The 26,148-nt window shown below is 35.6% G+C and overlaps 1 protein-coding gene across 3 annotated transcripts in view; it reads right to left on the reverse strand.

The window, feature by feature from the left end:
* Window positions 1-25,092, reverse strand: part of SEC23B (SEC23 homolog B, COPII coat complex component) — a 37,156-nt gene extending 12,064 nt beyond the window's left edge. Inside the window, exons 1-15 of one of the 3 annotated variants that reach the window (XM_074209370.1) lie at window positions 24,990-25,092; window positions 22,460-22,683; window positions 21,558-21,615; window positions 20,003-20,089; window positions 17,754-17,990; window positions 17,554-17,639; window positions 14,515-14,659; window positions 13,518-13,676; window positions 12,889-13,004; window positions 7,780-7,903; window positions 6,619-6,699; window positions 4,368-4,457; window positions 3,118-3,224; window positions 2,279-2,432; window positions 356-433 (exon numbers count right to left, since the gene is read on the reverse strand). In XM_074209370.1, the coding sequence (XP_074065471.1) occupies window positions 356-433; window positions 2,279-2,432; window positions 3,118-3,224; window positions 4,368-4,457; window positions 6,619-6,699; window positions 7,780-7,903; window positions 12,889-13,004; window positions 13,518-13,676; window positions 14,515-14,659; window positions 17,554-17,639; window positions 17,754-17,990; window positions 20,003-20,089; window positions 21,558-21,615; window positions 22,460-22,680 (1,743 nt within the window). In that variant the 5' untranslated portion in view covers window positions 22,681-22,683; window positions 24,990-25,092. Of the gene's footprint in view, window positions 1-355; window positions 434-2,278; window positions 2,433-3,117; window positions 3,225-4,367; window positions 4,458-6,618; window positions 6,700-7,779; window positions 7,904-12,888; window positions 13,005-13,517; window positions 13,677-14,514; window positions 14,660-17,553; window positions 17,640-17,753; window positions 17,991-20,002; window positions 20,090-21,557; window positions 21,616-22,459; window positions 22,684-24,343; window positions 24,564-24,935 lie in introns of those variants that run through there. The other 2 variants (XM_074209369.1, XM_074209371.1) reach the window with 2 other exon arrangements.
* Between the last annotated feature and the right edge of the window lie 1,056 nt (window positions 25,093-26,148).

A 26,148-nucleotide genomic window follows, 5' to 3' on the forward strand; every position in this document is an offset into this window, starting at 1 on the left:
ACATAATTTCTCAGATCATAGCTGATTGGAACTTAAGAATGCTACAGAGGACAAAGAAATGACAGTAGAGCGGAAAGAGAAAGAAAAACTAGGATATTGTAAAAGTTAATGTTTAGAATAATGACTGAGTCATAAAACAAGTTTACATTATTATCATCAGCATATTCTGCTTAAAAAAACAGAAAAGTGCTTTTAATAAAAGTTTTCATCAAGCAAATTTTTTTTATTGTAACACTTTGGGAAAGGGTCAGCTTCAATGACCTTGACACTTAAGTTCTGTAGATTTAACTCCCTACAATATTGAATAAACCACTAAAGCAAAATTCATTATTTTTATGAGATATTTATTCCTTACCTGAGGATACAAAGAAAATGAATCTGACAATCTAAAAGAATTCGGATCCTCTTTGTTATACTGTCCAAATTTCTGACACTGGTGAAGGAACATAAAAGAAATGTTAAGTCAGTCTAAGTGAAGTAATCAGTATACTGGTTATAGTAACACTATAATGACAAGACTGCCTCTCTTATTGTGTCACCTTCTCTTCAGTGTCACATGGATTTTGTGATATAGTCTGTTTTCTCTACTTCTTCATGTCTATCTCTGCGAATATCTTGTAATCTGGCTGCTACCCTAATAAAGCCATTCTCTCTAAAATCATCAGTAATACACTTCTTGAGTGTATCTCTTAATTCTCAGACTTTTTGATCTCTATGATATGTTCTCATTAACCATCTCTTCTTCTCAAAAAAATCCTCCATTGATGTCTATAAGATAGTTTCTTCTGCTTATACTTCATAACTGGGTATCTTCCAAAATTTCATCTTCTATTTTCTGCTTTACTTGCTTTGTGTTATTCTAATTCAGGAAGCTCTTTCTTATAGTTTATTTATTTACATGAAAGACATTTTTCCCTTAGCTCAGGGAACAGAGCACTAGGCCTATAGTCTGAAAGATGTGAGTTCAAATTCAGTTTATTAGTTGTGTGTACCTTTGACCTAGACTATTGCAATACTGTCTAATGGGTCTGCTATTAGATTTATTCAATCCCTTCACATATTCCATAAATGAAGGCTATAATTATTTAACACATCTTTCCCAGTATCACTAGATTTATCTTTTTATGAACAAACCTAATATAACAGCACATCATTCTTCTGCCTTATCAAATAAAATTTTAAATTCTTTAGACTTTAGACTGATATTCAATCAATTCTTACTATAGTCCCCATATATACTCTATACTTCAGTCAAACAAGTGTATTCTCTGTCCTCATACACATGCTATACTTTCCTGCTCTTATCCCTTTGTCCACAATGTTTCCAACACCAGAAACATTCTCCATTCCCATATCCTTCAAAGCATGAGTTAACCTAGATTTTGACAATTGTACTTCAATACAATTGATTTTCTTTATAATATTATATATTTTTATACATTTAAAAATATTTTCCTGAGAAGTTCCACCTAGATTTTGTCAACTTACAAAAGAGGTCTATGACCCAAAAAAACTTGAGACTGCCTGCTGGAGAGCCCACCTCAGGTTCTACCTCTTCACAAAACCTTCTCTGATCTACCTGGACTCTACCTGGGCCCTACCCAGAAATTCATCTAACTTGTCTGCAACTCTCTTTTGTACTTATAATGTATTTAAGAGTATCTGTGAATGTTTTATATCCTCCACTAGACCATAAGCTCAGTTAAGGAAATGTCAGTCTCCTATCTCAACTTTCTATCTTCCCCGGGGATCTGAAAAAAGTACTCTGTTCATAGTAAGTGCCTACTATTTATTCACTGAATGGAAGTGATTGAACATAAATTCCATTTTCATCACCTTTTATTCTTGATTTGAGATATTTTAATGGTTTTCTTTTATTACATCAAGGTTTCCTTCCATCATAAAAACCTGGCAATATTCTGTGATTCTCTCAAATATTTCCATGTCTGTTTTGCAGATCAGGAACCTGGGACTAAATGACTTGATGAACACATCACTAAATTTGTTAACACCTAAAAACTTAAACCTGTCTTAAAACTTAAACCTGATTTCAAGTCCACTCATCTGTTCAATTATGATGGGGCCTCCAATAAGAGGTAAATTCCAATTTTATTTTTTTCTAGTTCAAAATTAGCAAGAGGTAATCTTATAGAACTTTTTATGCTTTAGGCATTTTTGATTAACTACCCAATAAAAAATAAAGTTAAATTATTAGTGCATTTTTCTGGTACAAATACAGGTGAAATCAAGACATCAAAATGTAGCTTTCCACACTTACCAGTCTAATTAGTTGCCTGTCAAGCCATCGGAGAACATCAGGTCCCTCTTCTGATTCAGTCCTGAACACCCCAAGTCGGGCCATCAATACTGCAGCAGCTTCTTGGTCAAAGGCAGCTTCGATATGCTGGAGCTGATTCTGTGCATCTGCCCAACTGATAATTTCAGAATTAATTTAATGCTATAGCTTGGATTCAATATATATGGGGGAAAAAAAACTTAAAAATTATCTTGTAATATTTTTCTCCCAAAAAGCTCAAAGTCTTTTAGGAAGTGTGTTATATTATATCTAGCTATCTTCAGTAGCTGTGAGAGTAACTTAACACACAGAAAACCCTTAATAAATATTTGTTAAATTTCAAATTTTTATCAAATTTATACATTATCAATGAGTTCTATATGATTTCTGAAGATAAGAACCATTACTTCTATTTTTCTAAAGGAAATATTACAGAAGTGCCTTGTGCAGTATTCAATAGTTATAAGCTGTGGAAGCAATACTAAACTACAAGTCTTTATGGTTCTAACACAATGTTCTATCCACTAAACCAATATTATAAAGAGGTTAAAAACATCTAACAGTCCATCAAGTTGTACAAGTGGACTGACTAAAAATACAGAGTAAAATGAACTTAGTGATGTTTACTATTTAGCCTGACATAAATGGTTACTGGGCAAGTGAATGTAGTGGCTAACAACTGTCACAGATAGCTTCTTCTGCAGATCATATCAAACATGGAGATCATTCAGTAGAATTTTAACATCAATAAATAATAGAATCTTTCTTCACTGGAAAAACTATTCATTAATACAAAAGAACAACAAAAGGGAAAGTCTCACTTTCTGGCAACTGTGGTCACTCGGATTCGTCTCTGGGTGCTGGAATGTTGATACTGGGTAACAAACTGAATTGCTCCCCTGCCTCCTTGAGGTATTGGTGCACTGTGCTATAAGAAAAATGGTGTCAAACTGATTTGTTATTTTATGGAATCTTTGCAAACACAAATAATCCACAAGTTAGCCCATTCTTATCGCAATTAACAAACCATGAATCATAAGCAAGCAGCCTGCAAATATAATGGCAGAAGATCATAAAAGCAATGCTATCTCAAAGACCCTCAAAGCCATTTGTCAGTAGGGACTTAAGTAATCTGTTTACCATGAAACAGTTCTAAGAAGCATAAGTAAAACTGTGTCAAATTGGGGATCAGAATATAAAATCTTACATTAATAAAGATATACATGGAAAGTATTTTTAAGTGTTTACTCCCAATTGGGGAAAAATTATAAAAAATGTCAATTTAACAAATATGACAGCAGCTAAATATGGCTGTGATGATCACTTCCTCAGCTCAAAACCCTCATACATCTAAATTTTTTTCTGTTTACCTCTGTGATCTAGACCTATGATCTTACTGAAATGGAAAAATCCAGTATGGAAGTTTCCACTGAAGCAGACTGGCAACTTTTTATTGACACATGGCCTTAGAGAGTTTCCTGTGACAAGGAGAGATTAGATGATCTGCCCATGGTCATACAGAACCAATAACTATTAGGTAGAACCAAATTCCATTGTTCTGATTCCAGGACTGACTCTACATCAACTAGGCAACATAGTCTCTCAGCTCTCCACTGTCTGCAGAATGAAAGTCTCAAACTCCAGAGCAAAGAATTCATATCCTGTAAAATTAGGCCTCAAACTACCTTCCAGGTTTTTTTCCCCACTATTCAACTTGAAGCATCCTAAGCTCAAGTCACTAAACAACTGTACATTTCCCTTCCCCAGGAAAGGTCTTTCATCTTTCAAATCTTATCCATCTTACAAGGACCAATTCAAATGCCATCTGCTCCAATAAGCTTTTCCTGATTTCTCTATGCAAGTCTGCAGCTTGAAATCCTCTAACCCTCTTTCTCTGGACTAACAAAGTGCTCTTTACAGCACTTTATATACTATCTTGTATCAAAATTATCTGCTCAAGCTTCTTATCTTCCCTAGGCTCTCAAAGATGGGGACCAAATTTCTTCATCTCTATATTCCTTTATAGTAAATAATACAATTTCTTGCCTATGTAGGAAAGAATCAGACTGACCTGATTAACTACTTCAAAGTAGATGCCAAGAGTTGTTGTGGGATCCAGACTACATATTTTCCATTGACTGGTACCACTAATGCCATATTCCTAAAAGAGAGGGAAAAAAAAAATCAAAGGTAGTTAATTACCTATGAATAAAGTTTACTCTGTTTGTTACTTTCAGAAACTTTTTTCCAGATGAAAGTTTGAAAGTATAAAATTGCAAATTTTTTAATTATATATAATTAAAAGTTTTAGTTTGCATTATTTTTAAATTAATATCTTTAAAATTAAATGTGTACCAATTCTCATCATAGCACTTGAAAAGATACAAGTGACAAATAATATGAGGGCAATTTAAAGGATTCAAATCTAGAGGTAAGTGCAATAAATAAGGTTTACCTTATGAGTTCCACTATGAATTCTATTTAATTCTTTTCTGTATTTACTTTCTTGATATATTCACTTTTACTTAAGGAAAAATATGAGAATATATACTATATGAAAATGAGTTGTAAATGGGATTTTTCCTTAGAAAGATTAATATATAATTTTTTTAGTTGATTTTTTGGGGCAAGGCAATAGGGTTAAGTGACTTGCCCAAGGGCACACAACTAGTAATTATTAAGTATCTGAGGCCGGATTTGAACTCAGGTCCTCCTGACTCCATGGCCAATGCTCTATCCACTGTGCCACCTAGCTGCCCTACACTACCTAGCTGTCCTGTAATTTTTTTTTAATAGCATATGATTTCTTTGGACTTTTTTAGTAACAGATGCAAAAATGCTTATTTACAGTCCAGTGCTTTCACAGTGGTAGGTTCAAAAAATGTAAGATCAGAAGTTGAACTCTTTAAAAAGACTATTCATGGGGCAGCTAGGTGGTGCAGTGGATAGAGCACCGGCCTTAGAGTCAGGAGGACCTGAATTCAAATCCAACCTCAGACACTTAATAATCACGTAGCTGTGTGGCCTTGGGCAAATCACTTAACCCCATTGCCTTGCAAAAAAAAAAACTAAAAAAAAAAAAAGACTATTCATTTGACCAAAGGACAAACTACTACATTTAAAGTAGTACAGCAAAGTATTTCTACTATCTAAAGAAGGCAATTCAATACAAACCAATATTTAGTGTAGTTTTTACTCATCTCATCAAAATTTTGAGTATAGTTCCTTAGAGATCAAAAACAGGAAAATAAGCTGAAGCAAGGACATAAGTTATGTTTGCCTACCAACCATCAAAAGCTCATCTGTTCACATTGCCTACTCTGACATCTAAGACTGACCCATAATTTCTTACTTTCCTCAGTCAGGTTTCTTCATCTTATCAATTCTTTGCCTCACATATGGGAGAGAGGAAAATTTTCAGAAGACATTAAGCAGTAAGTAAAGGGAGGATAATAGTGATTCCCTCCATAAATGTCAAGATGAGAATTACAGAAGCCATTCCCTTATCTACTTCTCTAGTCTTCTTACCTTCTTAGGTGTTATCTGAGAAAGAAACTTTTCACATCTATTCTCTGGGAGAGGGAAAGAAGCAAGAATCATCCTTGTGAGCAAAACTGCAAAATTGGTTAAGTTTGTTCTTGAGGAATCTCCTGTTTATAATTTACTCCTATTTTTTTTAATCATTAACTACAGAGGTTTATAGGCTTCTTGTTCCCCTTTGACTATATAATGTTCTATCATATTATTTTGCTCTCCCCAACAAGTATCGCAAGAGCTACCTCCCTCAGAGGATCATAAGGAAAGCCCTTTGTAAATCCTTAAAGCTTTAAGTCTCTTCTTTGGACTCCAGACATACCTTGGGTTTTCCCTCTTGAAAACTAAGCAAGTACTGAAGGAGTTATTAGTATCTGTCCGCTCCCACTAAATTATTCACTAATCTATATTTTTTGTTTGCTCAACCTAGTTGATAGTTTGTTGTTCTCAAAACTCAGCTAGTATTTTTAAGCAGTATGGAATTCTGCTCAGAACTTTAAATTCAACAGTTCTTATGTATTACTTAAATCAGTCATTCAAGAAAGCACAACAATAAGCTATCAACACAAAAAAGAAAACAAGAATTTTAAAATTCAGTTCTCTCTCCCCTCACCTGTCTTTAACTTCATAATGGAGGGGAGGGATTTTTTCCAAGGGCATTGTACAAATCAGAATAGCAAAAGTTCTATTACAGACAAATCCTTTTTATCTAAAATATAAACCAGTAATTTAATGCACTGCTATCACATCTAGTTATTTTCCAAATGAGAAAAAAGGCTTTTACTCACATTTTCTGACACACATGGTCCTTTCACATTTAGAGATATACATGGACCAATCGCTCCTGAAATCTTCAATTCTCTAGAAGTCTAAAACACAATTATAGAAGCAAATGAAATATAAAAATGAGAACCATACTCATCCCATAAACCCAATTAAGTTTGTTAGGAAAAGTTCAACAGCAAATCTCTACAGACAAAAAAATAGTATTTCATCACCATTCCTGGAATAATTAATAACTACCTTTTCCAACTCGTATTCTATAAGAATTTATATAACATATAATTTATATAAGAATTTAGTTACAAAATTTAACATTAGGATCAAGCCTATTTAGAGTAGACAATAGAAACAGAATTAAACTATCCATAATTTGCCTGAGATACTTATTAGTTACTACAGACATTTTAATTTACCTTCCATGCAGTCTCAGTTTTTCTCAACTAAAAAATGGGTATAATAACTGTACTACCTACTCTTTAGGATGGCCATAAGGAATGTTCTTTGCAAACTTTAAAACATATAAATATAAAATATTTAGTTACACATAATTCTCAATTGTTATCTTCAATACTCAAATCTGTTTTGCAACATCCCCTTTTAAGTTCTTCTTCATAAATCAGGATCATTCTCATGACTATTAATTAGCTATAACATGCTCTGATGTCCATTAAACTATATAGATTCATTTGACACTATAATAAAATATTCCAGATTATTGTACTCCTCTAGACTGTTTTAGTTGATCTTTTTATAAAGGACACTGGACACCAAATATGTTCTCATGTACTACTATGGGTGAATATACCTTTTCTTTACTGTCTCTTCTCCTGCTGACCCATACCTTTGGTGTGAAGGTATAGTAGGACAGAACTTGAAGTGGCCTGCTCTATGTTTAACAAATGAATAGATAAAATAACATAAAAAGGTTGCATGAGGGTTATTTTTTAAACTCTTTATGATTTTTTTTCCATTTATCAAACACAAATTAACAGAAATATGACACCTGGGTATGTGGAACTTTATGTATATTCCTTATTTATTTCTTCATGGTATAAAGTATCATAGTGTTTTCCAGTCCATTTATGTAACCCAATGGTATAAAGAAGGGCTCATTCAAAATACTTAAAAAAAATATGATGGGAAGAAAAAAGACTTTCATATCTTACCTTAACATCCAAAGTAGCACCAAATGCCATTCGAAAATCTCCATTAAAGTCTTTACTAAAAACCCTTTGGAATGTCTGCTTGAAGAGAGATGTATTGAAAGAATCTCCCATCACCATATGACCACTAGGAATTTTAAAAGGAAGAAGAAAAATCAAGGCTCAAACAAAAATACCTTACATATTCCTCAACATCCAAGAAATGATATTCAGTCCAAAATAAGGACAACAGTATATACACACAACTAACACTATTCAAGATAATACATACTAAATTTAACTAAAATACATTTAACAAATGAAATCAGGGGAGGCTAGGTGGCGCAGTCGATAGAGCACCAGCCCTGGGGTCAGGAGTACCTGAGTTCAAATCCGGCCTCAGACACTTAATAATTACCTAGCTGTGTGGCCTTGGGGCCACTTAACGCCACTGCCTTACAAAAACAAAAAAAAAAAAAAAGAAATCTTCTTATAAAATCATACTCTGATGTTTATGCTATGGAAGTGATCTTAATTTCTTGTCAATATAACATACTTGCCAAGCTGGAAAAGTTTCACATACAGACCTAGGGTAGTTCAAATGTCAAGTGAAGATCAATCTAAGTAGGGTATGGCAGAGTATTGCCAAGATGACAGAGTAAAGGTAGGGACTCTGCTTGAACTCTCCCCCAACCCCTCTAAATATCTTTAAATAATGATGCTAAATAAATCATAGACATTTTAGAAGGTCAGCAAGAAAAGTCTGGTGCACCAAGGAAAACGGACGACAGAGGATTGAAAAGAGTGATTGTGGATACTCAGAACAAAAGTGTAGTAAATGTTTCTCTCCCTAAATCATACCATCTTTGAAGAGACAAAAACTTATAGGTCCCCAGAATTACCTCTGAAAACAGCTACACAAAAAAAAATCTGACAATGTGCCTTCCATTTGGGAAGCAGGGCTCACTTAGCATAGAGTTAAAAATCAAGAAATAGATTGGAAAATATGCAAGCAATAGAAAAAAATTCTGACCATTAAAAGCTACTATGGTGAGAAAGAAGATCAAAAAAACACTAAGAAGAAGACAGCAAAGTCAAAATTCTAGCATCCAAAGTCTCAAAGAAAAATATGAATTGGTCTCAGGTCACAGAAAATCTTCAAAAAAGATTTTAAAAATCAAGTGAGAGAGATAAAGGAAAGAGAAACTAGAGATACAAGAAAATAATGGAAAAAAAGAATCAATCTCTTGGTAAAGAAAACAAAAAACATTAAGGAAAATAACAGGCAAGATATTAAAGAGAAATACAAAAATTCAATGAAAAGCAGAATTGACCAAAGGAAAAAGGAAATACAAAGGGCCACTGAAGAAAATGATTCCTTAAAAGTTAAAATTAAGAATGGAAGCTAGACTTTATGAGACATGAAGAATCAAGCAAATAAAATAAAATATATGAAAAAATAGAAGAAAATGTGAAATGTCTCACTGAAAAAAATAAATCGCTTAAAAAATACAGGTGAGAGAATTTAAGAATTATTATACCATCTGAAAGTAAAGAATAAAAAAAAAGAGAGCCTAGAAATTATCTTTCATAAAATTATCAAGGAAAACTGCCCTGATACTCTAGAGCTAGAAGGTAAAATAGAAATTGAAAGAATCTGTTGATCACCCCCTGAAAGAGATTCCAAAATAAAAACCCTCAGGAATACCCAAGCCAAATTCTAAACCTCCTGGATAAAGGAGAAAATACTGAAGCAGTCAAAAAGAAACAATTCAAATACTGTGGAATGACAGTCAGTATAGCATGAGATTTAGCAGCTTCTGCACTAAAAGATCAGAGGGCTTGGAACAGGATATTCCAGAGTGCAAAAGAACTAAGATTACAACCAAGAAAGCAAAACTCAGTATAATGCTTTAGGAGAAAAATGGACAATGAAACAGAAGATTTCAAAGCATTGCTGATGAAAAAATCAGAGCCGAATAAAAAAAAATGTTATTTTCAAATACAAGATACAAAGGAAATATAAAAAGGCAACCTGGAAGGAGAAATCATAAAGGATATGACAGTGCTTATATTCCTAAGTGGGAAAATTATATAATACCTAAAAACTTTCTCATTATTAGGGCAGTTAGGAGTATACATAGACAAGAAAGCAGAGGTGTAAGTTGAATGATGCTATGATTATCTAATACAGAGCTGTCCAAAGACTGCAAGTTGCCTGCAGTGTGATTTTATGCAGCTTCCTGTGAATTGAAGTCAAGCTACCTCAGGACTCTCATTAAAATATATTGTCTATTTTTCAATAAAAACTGCCCTAATAAATAATGAGAAAGTTTTTTGGTAAAAAAAGATATTCTTCTTTGAGTCAATTCTGAGGAGATTAAGGTTCACATGCTCCCCTTCATGCATCCCCCATTTCCCCTTCCACTGAAATTCTCTTTCAAGACTCATCTACCTCTCCCTTTTCCCTTCTCCCAGTGCATTCTTATATCTCATCCCTTAATTTTATTAGATCAAGAATATTGCACACATTAACAGTAACATTGGGTGATGATCAACTACGATGGACTTGCTCATCTAAGTAAAACAATAATCAAAGAAATTTTAAAGGACTTGGCATGGGGGAACACCATTCATATCAAGAGAAGGAACTATGGAAGTTTGAATGCAGACCAAAGCTTATTATTTTCAATTTTATAAATTTGTTTTATGTTTACCCCCTCTCATGCTTATTTTTCCTTTTTGCTTTGATTCTTCTTTCATAACATGATCAATATGGAAATATGTTTATACTTGCATAACCTATATTAGGTAGCTCTCTGTTGGAAGGAAGAAAGACAGGAGAGAGAGATAGAGAGAGAAAAAGGTAAAACCTCAAAACCTTACAAAAAATGATTGTTGAAAATTATCTTTGCATGTAGTTGGAAAATAAATAAATAAAATTAAAAGTAAAAAAAATGATCAGCAAGATGCTCTCAGAAAAAGATGGAAAAGGGGAGGCTAGGTGGTGCAGTGGATAGAGCACTGGCCCTAGAGTCAGGAGTACCTGGGTTCAAATCCGGCCTCAGACACTTAATAATTACCTAGCTGTGTGGCTTTGGGCAAGCCACTTAACCCCATTTGCCTTGCAACAAACAAACAAACGAAGGAAAGAATGAATAAATAAGTAAATGAATGAATGAACAAATAAATGAATAAATGAACGAATAAATAAATAAATAATTAAAGCACGGGAAGACTTATTTAAACTGATACAAAGTGAAATGAGCAAATCAGGAGAACACCAAACACAGTAACAGCAATATATTATATTGATCTACTATGAATAACTTAGTTATTCTCAGCAATGCAATGAACTAAGACAATTCTGTAGGTCTTAGGATGAAAGGTTCAGTCCATCTCCAGAGAAAGAACTGGAAGAGTCTGAATGCAAAGCAAAGATATTTTTCTTTATTTTCTTTGGGTTTGTCTGTTTTCCTTTACCAAGAAAATGTGTTTAGCATGACTATACATGTATAATCTTTGTCAGATTGCTTGTCTCCTCAATGGGGGGGAGGGGAAAAGAAAAAATTTGAAATTCAATATTTGACTAAAACAAAATGTTAAAATAAAATATTAAATAAGATTTTTTAAAAAATCAACCTAAGGGGCAGCTAGGTGGCTCAGTGGATAAAGCACTGGCCCTGGAGTCAGGACTACCTGGGTTCAAATCCGGCCTCAAACACTTAATAATTAGCTAGGTGTGTGGCCTTGAGCAAGCCACTTAACCCCATTTGCCTTGCAAAAAAAAAAAAAAACCTAAAAAAAAATCAACCTAAGAGAGGCAACTAGGTGGCACAGTGGATAGAGCACTAGTCCTGGAGTCAGGAGGACCTGAGTTCAAATTTGACCTCAGATGCTTAATAATAACCTAGCTGTGTGACCTTGGGCAAGCCACTTAACCCCAATGCCTTGCAAAAACCTAAAAAAAAAAAAAAATTAACCAAAGTCTGGTGGGTCTCATCACAAGGTTAAAGTGATGAGCCAAAGGGTGATGATGCTTTGGTCATGTCATCAGCTGCAACATGTATCAGTAAAAAGAGTACCAACAGAATGAAATCAGATTTACTAAGTGTTAAAGTTATAAATGTCTACTAAATTGAGTAATACCAAATTCAAGTCATAGCACCACTTCTTCCTAGTTAACAAAGAAAAACAGTTTAGCAAAAACAATCAAGAAAGGGAGTGCAGCTAGGTGGTGCAGTGGATAGAGCATTGGCCCTGGAGTCAGGGGGACCTGAGTTCAAATCCAGCCTCAGACAGACACTTAAAAATTACCTAGCTATATGACCGTGGGTAAGTCACTTAACCACACTACCATGCAAAAACCAGAAAAAAAAATCAAGTAAGTAACAGATTCTAATGATATATACATTACACATCTCTATTGAGAGATGAGAAGTATGTCTCTACTCATTTTCTAAAATCTTTGATCTAGCAACTTATAAAATTATTTAGTTGCCATTTTTAGAATGTCTTATCAAGGAGTCAATATAAAATTACATTTAGCTTAGGACAAATTTATAGAAACTTAAGTCTACTATTAAAATGAATTTGATTCTCTTCTGATATAAATCAAGATTTACTTATTACGCTGTTTCGTCATGCTATATATGTTTGTATGTACATATAAGGTTTGTTCACCCATATCTAACTTAAAACAATTTTATTGTCAACATTTCCTTTTTGATGTCATGCAATTTGGCAAACCAGAGTGATCTGAACAACAGTACAATAGGTCCAGTCCTCTAAGTAAATGTCTAGAGAACAGAACAACTCTCAAAGAAAAAAATACAAAAGGAAAATGTCCCCTAAGGCAGTTTTCAAACTTAAAATAACTTTGTAATAACTGATTTACTAATAACTTACTTTGTGCCAGACACTATACTATGCCAAGTGGTTTATATTTTTATCCCATTGAATTACACAAAAATATTATCCTAATTTCACAAATGATGAAACTCAAGTCAATAAAGGTTAAATGACTGTATTTAGGAGTTTAACTCTGTCCTTAATCTAATGGTTTTATCTTCTATTTCTCTTCCCTTAAAACAAAACTTTTCTTCTCACAGACTATGTTCACCATCAACATACCCAGTCAAATTTGCACAACACTTCATCTCCAGAAGACCAGTTTGATCAAGGGCACAGGCATAAATATCGATGCAGTGACCATTTGTAGCAGTACGATTAGCAAGCATCTCATAGTGCTGCAACAAGAGGAAAGGTGCTTTAAATCATATTATTAATAAAGTATTTCTTTACATTCTTATATAATTTTCTTGATTCTCCTAAGGGAAACTTATACTTAAAATATACCCCTGAAATAATAACCATTAATTTGCCTAAAAAACCAACTGACAAATCCTATGTTTAATGACATTTACATTAACTAAAGACTAATAATTCAGAAATTTAATTAAATCTGTACAAAATCAATAAAATCATCAATCATCAGCATTATGTCAGTCAGGTTACAAATATTTACAAATATTTTTGTGTACTCCTCATAGACAGTAGGAACTGAAGGATGCCTTGTGGACCAAATGCAAAATATTACTAAAAGTCAAAAGTCCCACCACAGATTTCTGAATTGCATCTTTTAATACCCAAATACACTAATGCTTCTAAAATGATACACTGGATTAAAGTTTAGTTTCTCTGATTCCTAGCTACAGTATGAATTTGTTAGCAGGTAAACTACAACTGTTTTAAGTACTTACTTTGGTTGCCTTTTTCATAAAACGTGCGTTGTCTTTCTCTATGTCATGCCAGGAACGAATGGGAACTTTCAATTCATCTCCAACTACCATGCCTGGTCCTTGGGTGGGTGGGCCTCCAGTAAACAACATAATTCTGGCTCCCGTATTTGGAAAAGTGCCCTAAGAATATAAATTACAGTTGTTTTTATTTTATTTAAAAAATATATATTTCCATAAAAAAAAATTCCACATTAGTAATATTGTGAAAGAAGAATCACAATAGGGGAAAATCACAGAAAGAAAAAACAAAAAACAAATGAAAATAGATGCTTCGATCTGCATTCAGACTCCATAGTCCTTTCTTTGAATGTGGACAACATTTTCTAACAAGTCTTTTGGATCATTGTATTTACTGAGAAAAGAGAAGTCTATCATAGCTGATCATTGTATAATGTTGCTATTACCGTGTACTATATTCTTCTGGTTCTCCTTACTTTACTCAGCATCAGATCATAATTACATTGTTTTAGAAACACAGATTAGGAAAATGTGGTTCACCAGTTTTTCCAAAGAAAGAAAATCTGAAGGAATTTTTCTCCATGTTTTATAAACATTAAGAATATTTGGGGGGGAGGCAGCTAGGTGGTATAGTAGATAGAGCACCGCCCTGAAGTCAGGATTACCTCAGTTCAAATCCGGCCTCAGAAAATTAATAATTACCTAGCTGTGTGGTCTTGGGCAAGCCACTTAACCCCACTGCCTTGCAAAATATATATATTTTCCATTCAGCAAGATATCTTCCTCCAATTTGAGCCTTTTACTAACATACTGTTAGTATTTCCTATGACTCATTTCTCTTATATCACGTTTATATTTCTCATCTAAGTAATGAATTTGATTTCTTAATAAATTAAAATCAACAGTCAATAAATTGAAGATACTAACAACAGCAAACAGAACCACCAAATTTTTCAATCACTTTGTTTTACTTAAAAAGTCACAGAAAAATCTACATTACCTCCAGTAAGCCAACAGCAATGGACAAAGCAACACCCGTGGATCGCAAGGGTCTTTTTCCTTGAGTTACTGGCCAAGGGTCCCTTTGTAATTCCCCAAGAAGATCTGTGAGGTTCATGTCGATCTTATGAACAGGCTGCAGAAACCTACAGGATTTCAAATGAGCCCATTAGTATCATTCAAAAGCACACTCTGGTCTTTAAGTACGAGCAGTCTATCAGATTAACAAACATTTTTGTTAAATCTTAAATAATGAATAATTCAATCAGCATGATTTATTTGTAATATATACTTCCAAAGATACATAATTCACAAATCTCATTCTTTATATTGAAATTAAACATTGTTTTCAAAACTAAAAGCTATCCTAAATTGGAGATTCCATTGTTAGGCAAAAGAAATTGCCAAATATTTATATTTGTAATATATATATATATATATATATATATAATATATTATATGTATATACAAACATATAAAAAATTACATAGCAGCACTTTTTGAGGTAGCAAAAAATATAGGCCACATGACCACCAACTGGGAATGATTAAACAAGCTCTGAAACCTAGATATAATGTATAATATGATGATTACAAAGAAGCATGGTTAGACTATAAACTGATAAAAGTAAAGAAAGTAGAATCAGGAAAACAATATAAATAATGACAAACTAATGGAAATGGAAAGAAACAATAAAACAGTTGTAAAAGATCCTCATGTACACAAGTTATTTATAGCAATTCATTTTGCAGTAGCATAGAATTGGAAATTGAGGGAATGTTCAACAACTGAGGAATAATTTGTTCAGAAAAATATTATGGCATATGAAAGTGATCAAGTATTTTTGTCTGTAAGAAATCGTCTGGGGCGGCTAGGTGGCGTAGTGGATAAAGCACCGGCCTTGGAGTCAGGAGTACCTGGGTTCAAATCCGGTCTCAGACACTTAATAATTACCTAGCTGTGTGGCCTTGGGCAAGCCACTTAACCCCATTTGCCTTGCAAAAAAAAAAAAAACCCTAAAAAAAAAAATTGTCTGAATTGATGCCGAATGAAGTGAGCAGAGATAGAAGAACATTGAATCCATTAGCAACACTATGAGATGATCAACTATGATGGACATAGCCCCTCTCAACAGTCCACTGATCAAGGACAATTCTGTTCAGGGTAAAAAAAAAAAAAAAAAAAACAATGGAATCTGAATGCAAAGCACAGTATACTATGTTCACCTTTTAAAACTTTTTTTATGTTATGGTTTCCCCCCTTTATTCTAATTCTTCTTTCACAACATGGTGAATTTGCAAAAAAGTTAAAGACAATTGTACATGTACAATAGCAAGATTTTTTGCTGTCATGGGGATGGGGAGGGAAAAGAGGATTTAAGTAAGATGTATAACTCAAAAGCTTGCTAAAGGGCGGCTAGGTGGCGTAGTGGATAAAGCACCGGCCCTGGAGTCAGGAGTACCTGGGTTCAAATCCGGTCTCAGACACTTAATAATTACCTAGATGTGTGGCCCTGGGCAAGCCACTTAACCCCATTTGCCTTGCAAAAAAAAAAACCTTAAAAAAAAAAGCTTGCTAAAGATGGATGTTGAAAACTATCTTTGCATGTAACTGGAAAAAGAGAAGAGGAAAAAACAAAGAAAAAAATTCTCGGTGTCTTAAAAAATATCAAAAATTTGACTTGGGAATTTCATTAACAGGTTTGAACATTTATTTTTTTATTTTAATCAAGAAATTTATTTAAATAACAAGATTTCTGACTTGAAGGGAAGATTATCTAGGATCAATTGCTTTATAGAAAATTATCCCTTTATTGAGACAGAGAATGCTGTCTTGTAACATATAGGTACAAAAAAGTTACAAAATCATCCTTGGTTTTACAATGATGAAATAAAAACATTGAAATCATCCAATTAAACAAGGTAAGCATGTATTTTTTGTGGGTTTTTGATGCTGCTGTTTTTAAACAGCTAGAGCAAAATAACTTACTGGAATATAAAGATAAAAGTTGAATGAGCATGTCACTAATGGAGAAATGGGATATATTTTCACAGGACCAGTGTGGTTCCCCACCTACCCCCCATCCCATCTCCATTTGATGCTGATCAGAACATACAATTAAGCCATTCAGTTTAGGGTTGTTTTTTTTTGGTAAGACAAATGGGGTTAAGTGGCTTGCCCAGGGCCACACAGCTAGGTAATTATTAAGTGTCTGAGACCGGATTTGAACCCAGGTACTCCTGACTCCAGGGCCAGTGCTTTTCCACTATGCCACCTAGCCACCCAGCCATTTAGTTTAAAAAAAAAAAGGCATCATACCTATATACATACACCAGGTACTTTATGTACAATGAAGGAATGGGGGAAGGGAATCAAAGAAGAGAGAAAACTATACTGCAGGAATCAAGAAATGGACAAACAAATCTTGGTTTTCTAATTGTAAATGTATCATTTTCTTTGGGAGCACATTTTCCTTGGGAGAACATTCTGGAGATTTTAGTGAATGAACCCAGTCTGCAGATAGAATACATCAGTTGTATCTTCATCCTACACTTCCAACTGTGCAGGTGTGTCTGTTTCACTGATATCACAATCTAATCTGTCTCTATGATGAACTATGATTCACAATAGTTTTTCCATTAGTTTGGCTAAGTAGTAGGTGCCTCTTCATCTTAAAGTGTACCACCGAACCATCTTGCCCTGCCACCTTCAAATTAATGTGGTCATTGATTTCATTTTTGACTCCTTCCTTCAGTTTTTCATTGGCCATGGCAAGTCGGGGGATGGAGGGTGGGGTCTTCTCTGCAGCAGCTTCACAAGAGAGGCACCAGGATGGTCTGCTCCAAGAGAATGAGGCAAGGGGAAGGAGGGGGATAAAGCGGCATGGCAAGAGCAGGAGGAGAAGGAAGATGATGCTGAGGAAGAGAAGGAAAAGAAAGAAGAGCTCCAAACTGATATTTTTCAGAAAAGAAGAGAGTTGGGAACACTGTGAATTACCTTATTCTAAAAGGCATTCCCTTATATAACAAATTGACCTTACCTGCTTGAAATAAAAGGTTGTCCCTGTGGTTGAACAGGTCTTACTTGCTGAGCAGTCATAGCTGGCTTGGTAAGGCCTAACATATCCTAGCAAAAGAGAAGAAACAACTTAACTTAGTTTCAAAAATGCTTAAAATATCTTAAAAGTATTCTTAAGGAAAAGTTTTAAATGCTTCATATTTTTACACCCAAGAAACAAACCTGTATTTGCTTTGCAGTCAAATCCTTGGTTCCTCGAAAGACATAGCTTTTTGAGATTCCTTCACAGCTCAACTCATGAACCTGCACCATTCTACCAAAAGTGATTAGACCCACCAAAGCATCTGGAGGAAGAAGGCTCAGGGACATCTGCAGAGACTCCTTTAGAGCTTGAAGGTCTTCTTCTTCCAGACATGTATCAACAACATAGAGAAAAATCAAGGGTGTCTGAGGTCCTCGCTTAAGAAGAAAGAAATATGGCATAAGAAACTTCATGCAAGTATTATCTATCCCCCCAAAATGGAAAAAGTTCTTGACAGTTATTTCTAACTTCAATTAAAATAATTCTTAATCTCAGATTTTGACTTTATATTATCATTAGCAATTATCTTAATACAATAAAGATTGAAAAAAGGTCTAGCCCATTCTAAAGTCCCTAGGTATTCACTTGTCTGTAATACCTCCTGGAGGGTAGGGATTATTTCATTGTTGCTATTGTATAGTGTTCATGCTCAATAAATGCTTGTTGAATTGAATCAGACAAAAAAAATTGTAAAAGTGAAAAAAAAAAGAAAAAGAAAAAGAAAAAAGGTCTAGCCAATAGAAGTGAACAATGTTGTTCTTTTAGTATGCCTGCACCAGAAGAAATCAGCCCAGCACAGTATGCATGAAAACTGCTGTAGCACGAAGTCTAATATTCTCCGAAATATCAGATCCTTTCTTCAAAGCAAGGAAGAGGCAAGGAATAGTCAGCCAGGTGAGATAAATATGAATATTAACAACAGAAATGGGAGATAAGGAATCTGAATGATTTGTCCCACATTACTAATGCTAAAAGTCAACCAAAACAATAATGATAAGCTAATCTTGGTATTTACTGAATGTGAACTCTCATATCAAGCGATGGCATGAAATTGATTTGAACATAATGGAATTATTAAATCAGTTAAGACTAGCCATAACATCAAACTGCCCATTATGACTAGATATTTAGAGCTGGAAGGGACCTTTGAAATCACCTAGTTCAGGGATTCTTCATCTGGGGTCCTTAACATGTTTTTTAAAAACATTCTGCTAACAGTATTTGAGTATAATTGGTTTCAAAACCTCTATGATTCTATGTATCTTATTTTATGTATTTATACACATACATAAATGAGAAGGGGTCTATAGGCTCACCAGTTTGGCAAAGGGGTTGATGACACAAAAAGGCTAAGAATCTCTGATCTAGTCCAGTCCTTTCCTTTACTGAGTGAGGAAAATGAAGCTCAGAGAGGCAGAAGTGACTTGTCCAAAGTCACACAGGGAGTAAATTGCTAGGATTGAAGCCAGGTTTTCTGACTTCAAATTCAACCACACTGGAGGCCAACTACATGCATATAAAGGGAAGTTAGAAGAGAGGTCAGAAATTTATGCAACACCCACAATTTCTTTCTAATAAGATGAATTTTCCTGATGTTTAACCTTCTTGGAAACTTGGACGTCAGGAAACACTTCACAGCTTTCTTTTTGAGTTCTAGGTTTCTTCTTTTAAATATTAAACATGTGTGCCTCACATTCCTTAAACATGCATTCATTAACTAGAAATGTTTGTCATCATCAGTCGATCTAAAAAGTCTAAGCTTTACTACATAAACCTTACAATTTAAAATCATTAAGTTTAGTAACAAACTTTATAAAAAAGTTAGATTCAAAGTTAATTTATTTTGCATTTTAAAAATTCAAAGGAGACTACCAACTTATAAAATAATGGAATACTGTCATTATTTATTCCTGAGGGGGAAGATAGCTATATAAACTGCATGTTTACCAGGTTAAATATCACAGTTAGAACTTAAAGAACACATAGAGATTTCAGTCCATTTGGGAACTATACTTATTCTATGACCTAAAGCAGGGATCAACAAATTGCAGACACTACTATCTTAAGACTTAAAAAATGTACAGTACATGATGGGAAGCTAGGCGGCACAATAGAGCACTGGCCCTGGAGTCAGGAGGACATGAGTTTAAACACATCCTCAGACACTTAATAATTATCTAGCTGTGTGACCTTGGGCAAGTCACTTAACCCCATTACCTTGCCCCCCCAAAAATTAATAGTACAATAGCTGTCAATAAAACCCATTAACACTACTTTGTTCTGTAGTTCTGAGTAATAGGAAAAACAAAACACAGAATATATATATATAAAATATATATATATAAAGAGAATATGCAAAACACTGTTAAAATTTATACTATCAAATTACCTGCACTATGTACTCAATTGTAGAAAACTGAGGCATCAATTCTGCAGGTTGATTCACCTCAGATATGCCCGCATAAGCTGGAGGGAACTAGGAAAGAAAGTAAAGAAAATCATTTTAAAACAATTTAGAAAAAAAAAAAAATTAAATTATAAAGCTATTAAGTAGCTACAATGAACTAAACTTTAAACATTAAGACCTTTTATTTGTACATACACTTAAGCTGTTGATACTAAAAAAATTTCAAATGATAAATATCTAAAACAAATTAAAGCTGACTTGTAATCTCCACTCGTTTTTATACTTTTATATTTTTTCACTGATAAAATATTGCCAGTGTTGATACTAAAAAAATTTCAAATGATAAATATCTAAAACAAATTAAAGCTGATTTGTAATCTCCACTCGTTTTTATACTTTTATATTTTTTCACTGATAAAATATTGCCAGTGAAAATACTGAACTTCTAGTTCCTGTTCTATTATTTCAAAACCTTCCAAAATTATTTCCCTCTTTTGTTTGTTCACTTCTTAATTGTATTATATTACATTAATATACCAATGTTAACTCATTCTGCCACTAAACTCCCCAGGTTTACAGACTATAAAATTCTGGGTTTTTTTATACATTTCCAGATTTCCTCTTCAAATATGTTACCATATTTTGATTTCTCTCTCATCACATAGATCAATGTATATCATGGAAACAATGTATATATCATAGAAACAATGTATATATCATGGAAACAATGTAAAGATTAACAGACTGCCTTCTGCAGGGGATGGGGGGAGGGAAGCAAGACTAGGGGGAAATAGTAAAACTCAAATAAAATCTTTCTTTAAAAAAAATTATTTTCTACATTCTTGCTAGCATTAAGCTTAGTAAATTATTACTCAATTGCATATTCAATTTATAAGTTTTTTTTAAACAATCTTTGATTACAAGTAGTACATATTTCAGGGTGATCATTTACGATGTATATATATTCTTTTCTTTGGAAAGACAAAGTGCATCAGGTACCTCAGTCCTGGAACTGTGAACTGCTCTGGCCATGTGTGCCTCACTAACCCTATATACTTTAATTTTGTGCCCTTTCTTGACCCTCCTAGATTGTTTATAGAAGAGGAAGATAGGGGAAGTAAAACTTTTTTCTGTCGAGGATTTTGGATATTTATAACATCATTCACAGGTTATATGGAGCCAAACATTTAATTAATTCACTCCTAAAACGTTCCTAGATTTATTGAATTTTGAACCCTGCCTATGGTTGCCTTGGCAATATCAGACTAATACAACCAGTGGGTTAGAAGCTCCCCACCCTTGTTCTAAGAGGATGGATACCTACAGTGTCATTCTAAAATCTTGAAAGTAGTAACAGAGCAAAGCCTTCTGGAGACATACCATACAATGGCAATGTGAGTTGGGAGAGTGAGCTCTGAAACGGGTGTTGGGTAAGGTTTCTATTATTCTATCAAGTAAGATTCCCAGTGTCATAAATAAGGATATATGTAAAAAAATCATCTTTTTAGTTACTTCATTTTACACATAATTCACCTACTTGATTTCTTTGAAAACAAAAATTACAGGCCCAAAGCTTAGCTCGATAATCAACCTGGCTGTGAAGAGAGAAAATAAAACATTTTAATATATAGTTACTAATTTTAAGGATGAAATTTAAGATGCATCACATTAAAGACATTTATACTCATAATTTACTGAAATGAATTTTTAAGTTTTGCAAATTTTGCACAGGATTTCCTAATCAGATATATCAGTTTATCTAAATTTAAACTTGTCCTTGTTTAAACTTGTCTTAATTTAAACTTGTCCATATCTATGGATAAGGTAAAGATCTATTCAGCTCACGTTCAACTCAAATACAAGAGCTTCAAGAAACCTATCTAATGTGGTACTATACTTCTCAAAACTCCTAGGGTTACAAAAATTATTTGAGTAATGAGTTTTTAAATGAAAAATGGCCTCCTTGCTGTTTGTCATATGTAAACACTTTCTCTCCCAATTCTGCATTTGTACTGGCTGCCCACGCCAACCCACCCCACTCAACCTGCAATATTTTCCATCCTCAACTCCCAATTTCAAACTGCCTTCAAAGTTCAACTCAAAACTCAACTTCTGCAGATTTTTCTTTCCCTCCTGCTAGTTCTTTCCAGCTAAAACTACATTCCATGTACACTATATTTTGTGAATGTGTATATAGATATTTTCAGAACTCCTCCATTAAAATGTGAGTTCCTTGAAAGCAGAGACAATGCTTTCACCTTTCTTTCTTTATTTACCCAGTGCCATATCCATAATAAATGCTAATCATTATTTGCTGACTGTCTAAGTTCTTATAAATTCTATTATTCGAAACAGTCTCTTTCAAATTTAGTCTGTACCACAAAAGTACTAAGCATCTTTTATTCTAATAGTCATTTTAATATTTTTTTAAATTCATACCAAAGTGGATTAAGAACTGCTTTACAAGTTGGCCTGCTACAAAGTACAGGTTCATATTGTACTGGAGGTAAATCTGGACGTTCTTTTAAGGGAGTAAGTAGACATGCCAGAGGGACAACCATTCTTGTGGCCTCGAGGCGGCTAGAGGGCCACACATTCCAACTGAAACGAACACCATCTTGTTCCTCATTTTGCTGAATAAACTCCAGATATGTTGCCATGATCTGAAAAGGAATGATATTAAAATTTTAATGTAAATATATCATCAGTAGTAAACTAATCTAAATTGACATTTAACAGTCAGATGTAAACTCTCAATGATCATTTCCCCAGTGGTCACCATATTCTGATTCAGGACTAGGATGGTACCTTTCACCAAGACCCTAGCCAGGAGCACAAAGATATTACCAGTATATGGAAAGACCTGAGCTATAAAATCCAAATATGCAAACACTATTTTGTTATTGATCACATGTTATAGAAATCAATGTGAAAACTCCCTAAACAAAAATATTATAACTAATGGAAAAGGAAAGATAGCTCTTGTCAGCCTGAATAGATAAACTTGTCAGCTGTTATCAAGTGTCCCCCCCAAAATGTGGGGAAGGCTGAAAAATTACAATATTTGTCAAATATAGGAATTCCTTCCCTTTTTTCATAAAATATAAAGAGGACCCTATTTAGAAAATACATAACTTAAATAGTTGATGATTAAATAGGGCTTTAAGATTTGCAAAGTGCTTTATGTGTATTGTCTTCTTTAATTCTAATGCTAGTTCTATGGAATCCACTCCAGCTAATTATACCATGCAGCTTCAAGGGTTATGACACAGACCATAAAAAATGGATTATAGGAGGTATAATCTGTAGGACTGATGTGTATAATTTAGACTTGAAAACTCAGTATTTCTTATATTCTTTTAAGCTCTGCTACTTGTCTGGCCAAAGAAAAGTTCCCTTAAGATATTTGAGTGAAGCAGCAGAAGGACCTGGGATCAGTACCTGATTTGTAAGTAATGTCAGCCAGAACTATATAAATCTGCTGTCAGCAGGAGTATCCCCTCTCAGCCACTGCAATATTGAGTTCAATCAGGTTGTGAAAACTGTGTTCTTTTGTGAGCTATGCTTCCTTGTTCCATTTCCTCTATGCTGCTAATTGTGAAGAAATGTACACAGAATCTTCTATTCAGTTCTTAATACTTAAGCCAAGGTAGTTTTTGGCCAAACACCACTCCCAAAGTTTAAGTTTTCTTCTATGCTGTTTAACTTAGTATTCTCTTACTGTGAATCATGTTCATACGAAACTCAATTTGTCATGTTAAAGTATCTGGTCCAAATCTTCTAAACCCGGATAAACCACAATCCCACTAAGCTCAAACCTTTTCTTCATAACCACTAAGGCAAAAATCTAAGACAACGCAGAATTTGACTACTAAGAACAAAATGGATAAGCTTTCTGGAGAAAAGAAATATTGCATCAAGTTAGAGTTGGTAAAATGGTCTCTAATGACATTTTCATGCAATGAAAGATGCCTCTGAGAAACAAGAGGCCGGAAAGTAGCTCCTGTTGGCAAGTGTCATTCTGAAACTATAGGAAGTGAAATAAGAGGAAGCGGCAGATGAATAATGGGAAAGATTCCTGGTTAGGAAGTTGGGGGGACCTAATTCAAATCTCTCACATATACATACACACATGCATACACACACACACACACACACATATGATGACTTCTGGCAAGTAATCCAAGGCCTCATTTAATAGATAAGTTAAAGGAGGTCTCTAAGGCCCCTTCTACCTCAAATCTACGACCTGGAATAACTATTCCAGGACTGATATTTCTTGAGTAAAAAGTGTGTTCCCCCGCCTAAGCTGCTGCTCCTCACTTCCACTCTGTGAGGACACTCCAAATTGCATCTCCAGGCAAAAGAGGCAAGACAAGCGGTAAGACTATCCCACAGCCAGGCTGATGACGGAGGGGGAAGAGATTAGTTTTGTTCTCCCACGAGGATGTAGCGATCCTGGGATAACTGATTTAAGAGCGTGAGGTCTCCTCAAGCGACTCCGCTGAAGCCCCCCTTAGCCGCGCACGAAGCTGCGGGACCACCCAGGGCGGGCGGGGTTAAGGGGCCGCTCTGGAACCCAGCCCGGATCTAGAACCCTTTCCACGCGCGGCTGAAACGCCAAAAAGGCGAACTTTGGAGTCGGAACGAAATCGCGGGGTCGCACGACGCCTTGGCGGGAAAGGCCGGTTCTCTGCGCCCGGCCCGGCCCCCCCGCTGCCTCGCTCCTCAGACCGGCCCATCCCGGGGGTCCCGGGCAGCTCCGCCAAGGCCCCGGGGGGTGGTCCTCCGGGCGGCCCGGCCAGCTCTCCAACCCGGGCGAGCGGGGAAAGCGCCGCCTCCGGGGCCACGAGCCGGGCCGGGCTGCCCTCCGTCCTCCCCCAGCCCGGGCCCCGGGCCCAGGCCCGCTTCTCACCGCCGCCTCCCTCGCTCCTGGCCGGCCCCGGAGCTCCGCGGCCAGCCGGCTCACCTCGGCCAGGCCCCGAACGCGCCGACACGGAAGCTACCGGCGGCCGCCCCGGCCCGGCGCCAAGTCCAGCTCAGCTGGAAGCGGGTTGGACGGCTCGGCCGGCGCGCGTCGGCGCCACGTCGCCCTGCTGCCGACCAATCAGAGGGCAGCGCCGCCCCCTTTCCCAGGAGGGAAGAGCAAGGCGGCCGGGCGAAGCCGGGGCCGCCACGTTAGGTCAGGGCAAGCGCTTCCTTCCTCCGCCCGAGGCTCCGCCCCCGAGTTCTCCCGACCGAAACTGCCGTCACCTAGAGACCGAGCGAACCGGATTGATGACGTCAGACACCCGGAGCTGGGCGGGGCGGGCGCCGAGGAAGCGGGGGCGGGGGGCCGCCCCAGGCGCCCCGAGGGTACACGAGTTACCGAAAACTCCCACAACTCCACCCTCGTTACGCATCATCAATTTAAATTCATTTAAACAATTTTTTTTAAGGAAAGATTTTATTTACTTTTTATTTTATTTACTTTTTATTTATTTATTTCCCCCCCATTCTTGCTTCCCTCCCTCCACCCCCACAGAAGGCATTGTTAGCGTTGGTTCCATGCTTTACATTGATCTCAGTTGAATAAACATTAAATTTAAACATTAAATTAAAATTAAATAGGATGAGTGGCATTTTTATGACGTATTTTCCAAGACAAAAAAAAATGAGTGGCAATGTTTCACATATTTCTGCAAATCTCTGGATGTCTGGTTTAATAGGAGACAGATGGATTCTCATCATCTGTTTCTAAGGTGATTTAAAAAAAAAGTCGAACAAGTGGTTAAAAAGTAAAATTATTTTTAAAGGAAAAGTCCCAGCAGTAATTGGAAAATATATTTCCCCCCCACACGCCCCCAAAATGGTCTTGCTGACCCGCTGTTGCAGGCCAAAATTCTCATTTCACAGATTAGGAAAATGGGACAAAAACTCCATCTCTCAGATTCTGTGCTTGTCCCCTAAATCCGGAATGCCCTCCTCCACCTCTGCCTCAAGATTCCTTGCTTCAAGTCAACCCCCAAAACCGCCTAAGGAAAAAGAAGCTTCTCCTAGAAACTGAATTCCAGGGCTTTTTGCTCTGTTGTCTCCAGTTTATCCTTTCCATATCTTGTTTATGAAGACAGTGGATAGACTAGCAGGCT

Source organism: Macrotis lagotis, chromosome 1 (assembly GCF_037893015.1).
Source record: "Macrotis lagotis isolate mMagLag1 chromosome 1, bilby.v1.9.chrom.fasta, whole genome shotgun sequence".
In the NCBI taxonomy this organism is placed as follows: Eukaryota; Metazoa; Chordata; class Mammalia; order Peramelemorphia; family Peramelidae; genus Macrotis; species Macrotis lagotis.